The sequence below is a fragment of the Takifugu rubripes genome, chromosome 1 (genome assembly GCF_901000725.2).
Source record: "Takifugu rubripes chromosome 1, fTakRub1.2, whole genome shotgun sequence".
Lineage (NCBI taxonomy): Eukaryota > Metazoa > Chordata > Actinopteri > Tetraodontiformes > Tetraodontidae > Takifugu > Takifugu rubripes.
In genome coordinates, this window is record NC_042285.1 from 8,915,190 (window position 1) to 8,925,208 (window position 10,019).

At 43.4% G+C, this 10,019-nt stretch overlaps 1 protein-coding gene across 1 annotated transcript in view; it reads right to left on the minus strand.

The window, feature by feature from the left end:
* cacna1g (calcium channel, voltage-dependent, T type, alpha 1G subunit) overlaps positions 1-8,126 on the minus strand; it is a 161,689-nt gene extending 153,563 nt beyond the window's left edge. Inside the window, exons 1-2 of the mRNA XM_029835891.1 lie at positions 7,372-8,126; positions 6,577-6,897 (exon numbers count right to left, since the gene is read on the minus strand). Of these exons, the coding sequence (XP_029691751.1) occupies positions 6,577-6,887 (311 nt within the window). The 5' untranslated portion in view covers positions 6,888-6,897; positions 7,372-8,126. The remainder of the gene's footprint in view (positions 1-6,576; positions 6,898-7,371) is intronic.
* Positions 8,127-10,019: the final 1,893 nt, after the last annotated feature.

Genomic DNA, 10,019 nt, shown 5'->3' on the forward strand with positions numbered 1-10,019 from the left:
AGTTACATGCTAATTAGCATCTGCGCTGTGGTTTTTCTAGGATTTCCAGTCTGTGGAGCTCCTCTACACTAAATATCAAAGTGGAAATATGTCTCAAATATTTCCCAAAATCAACAAATATTAGATGGCTGGAATTACCTGTAGACTGTGGCTTTGTTTCTTTTCTCGATCTGGGGAAAAATCTCTGATGCGTCATGATGGTTTTCCAGACCTGCACAAATGTATAGCCATGGACACATGTCAGTGATCTTTGTAAGCTTTTCTTTTCAAGAATTTGTGGGGTTTGAGAGTGTTTTTATGCTTTAATGGAGAGTCATACAAATCACATTTTGTATTATTGTGCAAGTTGGTCCTATAATAAAGGGAAATATGTAGAATATTACATTATTTTGTCAGAAAGGGTGTAATAAATCATGGCAATAGCATAATTACATTGATCCTAATACATATTTTTTAAATATTATGATTAAAGAAAGGAATTAGTCTTTGTCCGTGGTTTATTGTCACAGGTACTTTAAAGATAACTTAAAATGAAGTCATAGACTTGTGTAGCAACACTAACACCTCTGCTCCTTTGTTTGGGTTTCTGATTTTTAACACAAATAATCCAATCTTTCCATTTTGTCCTTCATAAAGGTCTGAGTTGTGAAAAAGAGACAGAATTCTGCCTCTTGCAGAACAGAAAAACATACTACACTGCAGTGAGCTGCATGTGATGAGATGAAAATAGACATACTTGGCCTGGTTGGAGTGATTGCAGCATGTAATAATGCTTCTACTGTTGCGCAACAAAAGGGGAGTTGTTTTTTTTTTTTCTGGGAGGAACCAACCAAACTCCAGGTGTAAAGGAACAAAAACAGGAAAGCTTTAATGAGCTGTCTGGAAGTTGACACAACATAGCTGTAGCAATCACTGATATAAGCTGGTGCAATTATTAGTTGACTGACGACAAACATGAGTTTTTTTTAAATGACATTGCTACATTAAGGACAGGCCTCATGCTCAGTCATCTCCTTGCACCTTCTCACCTCAGCCTGGCTCGCTTTTTCTCTCTCGCTCTCTCTCTCACTAGCTCTCTCATCCCCACTGCCACTTTCTGATTGTCACTTCTGCTATTCATCAGCTACACAGACCGGTTGATGTTTGAATCACTGCATTTAACCCAAGTCAGCAAATCCTGATATTTAAAACCATTGAACCAGGCTTTATGCTTGTGAATGTGCATATAATGCATGTACACACCACGGCAGAATCTGTCAAAGGATCACAATTCAGCATACAGTAGCTGATAATCGGAATAAATTCTTTCTGATCAAATGAAGGCAAAAATCACACCAACACACAAGCACCCACTGATTTTTGGCTCTATATTGTAGCCATGCTCTCATCCATTTTGTTATTCCCATGTCTCCTCTCAACTTTTTAATGAGTTCCTACATTTCCCACAATGCTCAATGTTCCCCCCGAAAGAAACAGCCCGAGCATTTGAGGGCATTTAAGGGTGCAGAAAGCAATAAAGTCTGAGGCTTTCAATGTATTCTGCTCTGATTAGTCTATAGAGCTGTCCTCTAGGCGCTGCCTCATCTAAAATAGGCTCTTTTGTGTATGTGATTGTAGTTGGTAGATTTAAAATTGTCTCATCCTCCCAAAACTCCATCACCTAACTCTGCAGTCCACTCACTCCAGAGAGTGTTTGAGCGCCAAACTGTCCACACAGCTGTTTTATGCATAAATTATCTCATAACACAGTGTGCACACAGCCAATCCATCACCCCAACAAATCCAAAAAGTTATAGATTACCGGATAGTGATTGAACGTGGAGCGTGCCAACTCAAGTCAGGTGCTTTGTCTTCACTTAAATTTGTCCCACTCAGCATCACTTGCAATGAAAATGCTTGATTATTTTTATTTTTGTACCTATCTGAGTTCAACTGCTTGTCATTCAGCAGGGATTGTCGTTCTGTTAGGTTGAGTGTGAAAGCATTTAAGGTGTTTTCCACTTCTACTCAAATTTATTGAATTCACATGTACGGTTCAACAGTTATGGTTGAGTAAAGGATCAGCTACGCCACTGAACCTGGTTATTGTTCTTGTTCAGGTATAAAAGGATTGAAGGGGACTTAATAAACTGCACAAGCTGTTTCCTTTGTCCTTGCAACTTCCCTCTTCACTTCTACATGCTCTTTGAGTCAAAGACAGCAGACTAACTGCAGAGCACCTGTGCACAAGTAATTTGACTTCTATTATCTGGTAGTGCGATTCTGCCTTGGGGAAATTCAATTTAGTACCATTTGAGTCAGAATAATGAAATGAATCTATTCATATCTGCTATCTCTGAATGTCTAAACAACCCATTATTATCAGCAGTATTTCCAGAGCATTCTAGCAAGTCATCAAATCTTTGTAGAGTTTGGATGGCTAAAGGTCATTAATGGAATATAAATGTTATTGTATGGTCAGCAGCTAATTGACATGGCGTCTGACTGGGTCTTAATTCATCATATTTAGGGTCTTTAACCTTTGTCTCTGACCCATCCATCTGGTTCATGAAATATTCTTTTCATAAATCTCAGCTGAACTTCGGTTAATGTAACCAATTAAATTTTAAGAACCACTGACAAAATACACATGGACGTAAACACACACTGCATGTGAACGAGCACTTTACATGCAAAATACATGCAGCCAAGTCACGTGCTCAGTGAGACTTGTGAGTCATATACATACCCATACACACGATTTAAAAAGGTTTGTGTGTGTCATTGCATGATCAGCCTTATACTGTACTTATAGGATCGGCCTTCATATCAGACTCCTGGTGAGTTGAGCGGAACAGTTCTTATAGAAGAAATTTAAATGACTCTAATGCATCTTCCATGTGGATGATGATTAGACACACACACACACAAAAACACACGCACGCACGCATATATGCCTCTATCACATGTGATGTAAGACTGGAAGTGAGACTCAAAACTTTCAAACTGAGGTAAGTTGGGAAGTGTCTCAATTCCTGGAGGAGACAGTGGAGCATAGCGGGGAGCTGGGGATGTAAATAGGAGAGTGGTGTGCAGCAGTTGATGGCAGGTACAAGCCTCCTTTTTTCAGCTCTTCAAAAAGGCTCTAAAGTCCCACTCCACACAGCAAGTAACCCCCATTTTTCCTCTACCTCCCCCTTTTCTTCTTCTTGTTCTTCTAAAGCCAGTCAAAGGTGGTGGACACATTTGTACTTCTATCTCTGTGAGGACATTCATAAGCATAATACATTGTTCAGCCTCTTTTCCTAATAATCCATGACTAACCCTAAAACTTAACCCAAACCCCAATCTAACCATAACACTTGGAAGTGGAGCCTAAATGTCCTCACTTCCAAAAATGTCCTCACTTCCCTAGCCAAATCTACATTCCAGTGCTTGCTATGCAGAGGAACACACACATGCAAACACCTCTAATCACTCTGGCCAATCTGACATTTCGGACTAACGAGAAAGAAAAAAAGAAAAGAGCCAGAAAGCCAGAAAGCCAGGCAGGGATAGGAGGATGCGGACATGACAGAGGGTAGGAGACATTATCCTGCTGATTAAGTGTGTGCTTCAAATTCCTTTGTGTTGTAGGTGTAACAGAGTGGTGCAACAAAGTAACGTTTAAGGGTTGCCTTGCTGAAATATGCATTCAGGCAGGGAAACTCAACTCTACCAATGAGATTTTTGTGCCATAACGACAACACCCCCCCCCCCCCCCCCCCCCCCCCCCCAACTCTCCCCCATGGCCAGGTGCCCTCTTTGCTGTTCTGGGAGCTTGTAATCCGCTGCTTAGATGAGTGTGAGCAACAGAGAGCGCTGGATGCCATCCCGTCTCCTGCTCCGTCTTGGCGTGCTCATGCGGGTTAGAGAGGGGATGTCTACGGGAGTCCTTTGAAAGTGCTCGTGCCTTTGTGTGTGCTGCTTGTAAGACTTACACAACACCAATTCTGCAGAAACTGTTGGTAAATTGTACATCGGCTGGGCAAATTTTCACTCGTAGCAGACAAGGGATCCTCAGCGAAGCCCTAAATATGTCGATGAATGTTCTCAATCATCTAGGTCGAAGAGAATTCTTGCAATTCTTGAAATCCAACTGGACTTCTTTAAGTTGGTGGAAGGCATTTTACCTCTATTCAAAAGGCCAGTGTAGTTATAAATGATGTGCGGGGAATTCCAGTTACATCGACTGTGCTGGTTTACTGAATGCTGCTGTAGTGGTCGTTGGTAGTCGTTTCATTCCTGCATTTTAAATTATTAAAATTTGTAATCAGATTAATCACAGGGTTTCTAATTTTCAATAATCACAATCAAATATCATGCATTTTTCATCTATAATAATCGTGTTTCATTTTGCACCATGAAACAGACTCAAGAAACAAGAGAGGGTAGATTGTCACAAGCTGGGCGACACAACGGCCGATGTGCCATCAGAAGCCCCAACAAACATATTCTCTGTATTAATGTGGCATTTTAAGCTGGAATTGCTTTGGTGAAAAGAAATGTCCATTTTGCAAAGCCTGCATAAGTTATTTCAGTTGATTGTGCCAGCTTGGGTTGTTAAACTGTACATCGAGAGGGCCAGCATGTTTAGCAACTTCCATCTTTATGGGTTGCCTTTGCTGCCTGTTGCTACCAGATAAAGTGCCTATTTGTGCATGAGTAATGGTAGGTCTACATGGACAAACAGCACAAAATGCATTGCCAGAGATGTTCAGAGTCATTCTCTGCTGCAGATGGGATAATTGTGTTAAAATTTTTAATCAGATTAATCATGAAGATGAATTAATCTGCATTACTGCATTAATTTTGACAGGCCCAATTATTACAACCAAATTTATTGCATTATTAAATGCAAATTACCACTGGGATGATCCACACCCCTTTAATAATGCAATTTACCAAGGACAACCACGACCCGACAATCACTAACGACAGCATTCGGCAAACTAGCAACCCAGCATTTGATCTCTCCCTCTCTCTCTCACCTCAGGCTGATGCAGGGTCCATCAAAATTAAACTGCATGGTGGACCAACCTGCTGCCTGTAGAAACATTTACATTATGTACAACAGCCAGTTGCCATGGAGTGGCTGTCACTTGCCACCAGTGGATCTTGTTGAGGGGGTGAACCACAGGACCAATCATAAGTGTGTCTTTTTGGATTCTGTGCTCATCATCTGTCTAGATTCCCTGCTGTTGTTGATGCACATCATCACTAAAAGCACACAGCCTGTTTGCCTGAATCGAGGCAGAACCGGCTGTATGTGGATGTATTTATAGCATGAAAAATGAAGAAGAACCATTCTACTGTGGGATTAACTCTCTGGACGGAAAGCAGTGTATGACAATGAGAGAGTCTGGAGGATTGCGAGTGGAAGAATTGAAAACCAAAGGAAAAGTAATGTGGTCCGTGTGCTCAAGGCTTCCGTGTAAACATGGAATCCCCAACAAAGCAGACGCTGATCGATCCTTACAGTGCATTACAGAGGCGGCGACCTTTTCCTAAATCAGCACAGATAGATATAAAGGGCAAGCCGAGTAGGGAGAACGTCTAAATACTATTGTGACCAGGGGTGTGTGGATGCACACACACACACACGCATGCATGCACACACACACCCACACACACACACATACAGATACTCACACACTGCACTCCTGTATGTGCCAATACAGCTAATTCAAAAGACAACTTTAAAGCCATTTAACTTTTTATTTAGAGGGTGTGAAAATGTATAACCTGCATTAGATCACTTAATATGATAATTTAATATATGGATCCCAGTGAGCGATTGTCTGTAGAAAAGAAGCTTTTTAGGAACCACGACTTGGATCCCGAATCACAGATAGCTTGCGGGGGACTTGTGTGTCCCCCAGGGCTAAGAAAGAAAATGTCTATTTGTAAGACCTTTTAAAGATTTGACATTTACAGACATGGGAATCTGGGATCAGCAGGGAGGCTGACAAAGAATAAAGAAACATGGAAAGGGGACATCAGGAGAAAATTATTCTAGTGTGATGGGGGTTTAAACAGTGTTCCTGGGGGAACAGGAGGACAGGCTCGCAGAATTGCAATTAAAGTCTCACACACCAGACACACGCAGACACACGCGCGCGCACACACAGTATGCGCACGTATCTCGGATATTACAGTTGTGTAGATGATTTAAGACCTCATGACACGAAGACACTCCGCAGTTCCAGGTGTGTATCAAATAAACTAATAATAAGAAAGTCCCATCCAGCACGCACGCTCATGACAGACAAACCAGGCGTTTTGATTTGATCAATCGATCGACAGCAAACAGCAGCGCGGAATAATTAGAGCATGTCAGAGGAGCAGCAAAGGTAAAGGGCTTGAGGTGCAGACCCCCGCTCCCCCTCCATCTGAGCCACACGCACGCCCTCACACATGCGCACGTCTCATAGGCTCCCTACCCCTGAGGTCAGCTGGTGAAGCTGCTCACTAGAGCAGGTGCTTCTTACCTGTCACCGGTGGAGGCGCGCGAAACAGTGCGCATGAGCGTCGGTAGATTAAGAGGTAAAAGGATATGGGTTGCAGACCATTTTGAGACACCAGCTCCGAGGCCGGGTGGTTTGCTTCAGGTAGAAGAAGACAACAGGGGCCAGGGTGGGGTAGGGCAGGCTCTCCTCGCCGCTTGCCGATGCGTCCTCCCCGCCTGTGGAGATCCCATCGGGCGCCGGGGACGCCGGCTCCATGACCACCACCTCGCCGCGCTCCCCGCTTCCAATTCCGACGCCGGACAAGTCGTTGAGTCGAATGAAATTCCTCGGCAGAGAGGAACGGCTCTCCGAGTCCCTGGTGTCAGGGATCCCGGAGAGATGTCCCCCATCCTCAGCCATCGTTCACCTCCTACAAGGCGATCGTTAACTGATGATTAGATACTGACAAGCACAGAAAGTGTCTGCAGCAGCCTGAGCAGGAGGGTTTCAAGATTAGAAAAAAAACTTTAAATACATAAAATAACAATCTTCATCACTTACATCTAAATAGAAACACGCAACAGGGAGCAATGGTGGAAAATATGCGAATTGATTACATAATTCGTTTCTATACGTCCTCACAAAGCTGTTCTGAGTGCAGATGAAGAGTACCTATAGCGCACACAACATATGCTGATATTAAAGAAACCTGTTTTAAATATCGCAAAACTCACATTTTTCCTTAAATTAAAAATGTCCAAAATTTCTGATTGTGATTAATATAATCCAGATTTCAGCTTTCTCCTTAGTGCTAGATGTCAAACATGCATTCATTTTATAGTGACTAGAAACAACTATGTCTCTACTATGAGTTTATTTTGTATTATCTATAATCGTATATTACCTGTAAATGACTTGGTATGCACCCCAAGCGCGCACGGTCATTGCATGATGACTTATTTTCTGGTGCCGTAGTAGAAAAAGTCCGCACCAGTGTGATGGAAACTCGACCAGTGAAGAGGAGAGACGAAAGGGGGAAAGATGAAAAAGGGAAAAGGGGCAAAGTCGGGAGAGGAGATGTTGTGGGGTTTTGGTGCGTCTGGTAGATCGTGTACTTTCCAGGAGGTGCGCTGCTGCTGCTGCCGCCGCTGCTGCTCCTGCGCGGCTCTGCCAGGCCCCGGGTCTCCGGAGTCCGAGATTCACCAGGGGCCTCGCCAAGACTTCATCTCGTCTTTGAATATAAAGGGTTCCCGTTTAATTATCGGCTTTAAGCGCTTTATGGTGCAGGTTTTACTCTATCACCGCGCACAAACTTCCCTAACCGCTCCGTCCTCCAGCTGATGAGCAAACACTCTGGTGAAAAAAGACAATCGGTAATCTAGTTGTTCCTCGTGGTTTAGGCTCCTGGTTTCACCTTCGAATTAGGATTCCAGCACTTTTTTGTTGCATCCACGCGTTTTTCAGTGCATTATCCCGTGACAGTGTTTGTCGAGATCCATGGGGATGCTGCGGCGCATCCCGTGGCTGAGCGCAAACACGCGTCAAAGAGAACAAAACATCACAAGCAACAGCCTTCTCCCATTCTGACGCTCGGGCTCGTGCTCCCACTCTTGTCTCCTCCACACTGGAGCTTCCTCGCTCAGTTCAGTCAATCCGCGGAGCTCCCACAGCTGGATGGGGGATCCGAACTTCTCATGGACCCGCCCACCTCGCCGCACGAATCACAACGCGGCATGAGTCGGTCCCCCGTCCTCATTGGTGCAGCTGCATGTCGATCGCAGTTTCACAGTCCTGGGGAGGGGTGGGAGTGCGGGGCGGGGGGGAGAAACAGCTGGAATCCTAATGTCAGCTGTCAGCCAATGAAAAGGGAGGCAACGCTGGCAGCCAGCAGCGTTGACGTGTGATTGGTACAGAGTTTGAGTGTGAGTATATTGGCGGGGTAAAGTTGCTGGAGCATTACTCTTGACTGTAGGATGGGCTTTGAATAGAGGGTTTGTTAATAAAGTGAAAAAGTGAAAAAGCACAAGAAAAATCATCACGCCCCCAACCCCATGAAAAATTAATAGAATAAAGATTTGCTTTTAATTTAAGGTTTACACATTAAGTGACTCCAATACACTGGTACACTGTTGGCCACTAGGGGAAGATGTTTCCTCAGACTATTCTCTTTACACGGATAGGAACAGGTAAAAATACGCATAGCTGGCCAGAAGAGAGGCAGAGTGTTGCACTCTGGAGTGACATAACATGTGAACAGAATGCCGTCCCTCCATCATTTTCCACATTTCAAATTGCTCATATGAGTATAGATTCCCAACGCATTACTCTCCCCACTGCAGTTTATTTTCATTACTGCGCGTGATCATTGATCTGAGAGCAGGAGCGAATCAATGAGGAGGACCAATTTCTTTTTCATAGCATATGTCACAGTTACCGCCTGTGTGCAGAAGTGCATATTAATCATGAGCTCCCGGTGAAGCTTACAGTGAGAGCGCGAAGATGGAGAACTGCACGTGCACAAATGACCTGGAAAAAAACCCACAACACAATAAACACCTGGTGTATGCTCACAGGCTGAGTCTGCAAATGTGGAAAGTGGATTGTGAAGTGACTATAAATTTTAGTAGCCACGACACCATTCGCACTAGCTTCATGGCTGTCTTGATAACAAAAAAGGTTGTGGAACTCCCTCTGTCTTTGGATTTAGGACTTAATTGTGTGCTATCTCAACAGAGTACCTATTAAAACACATTGATTAACCTTAAAGGCAAAAATGTAAAGTAGAAAACAATTAAGACTGGGATCTGGATGAAGCATGGCTAACACAGCAATTACAACATTCATTAATAATAAGCAATGCAATTATGCATGCATTGTTTATAAAAACTGAATGAAGGAGTCGCAGCTCAGCAATGGACACTTCCCGAGGCGTGCTATTACGAGCTCTTGATGAATGGTATTTGTTAGTGCAGGCCAACTCGTGCTGAGACCCCCATTTATCAATGTGAGTGATCTCAGATTCCTCAGGAAATATCAGCTCACGGCGAGCTTGTGAGTCTCCTGACCAGCACCACTGTTTGCACAGACGTGGCCAGCCCATACATTACCTCTCACCTTTAACTGGCGATGACAGAACACGCCAACAGAAAAAGGTTGATACGAATGACAAAGACAAACCACGCTGTAAGGCGTCAGGACACCACTGATGCACCTGGCAGGAGATCAGTGCTGTGAAACAGAAATGTGAAAACCGAAAAGAACTGGGCAACAGAAAATGCTAATAGTATGAGTTGTAGGTGGAGCCCATTGTTTGGTTAGTATGGAGTAGTCACATCTCTCGCCAACAATGTGCCAAACTATAACATGCCAACTGCCAGTGGAAATAGTTTCTTTTCTTTTCCTAAAATTTTGGACTGATATAATATTTCTATTTAGTTAGTTCCCATAGTGTAATGAGTACACTGAAGGATTACACTCTAATCCTTTTTCATTTTGGTCTTCCATCTTTTCGCATAGTACCATAATTTATTTTTCATTAGTGCCTTAATAACT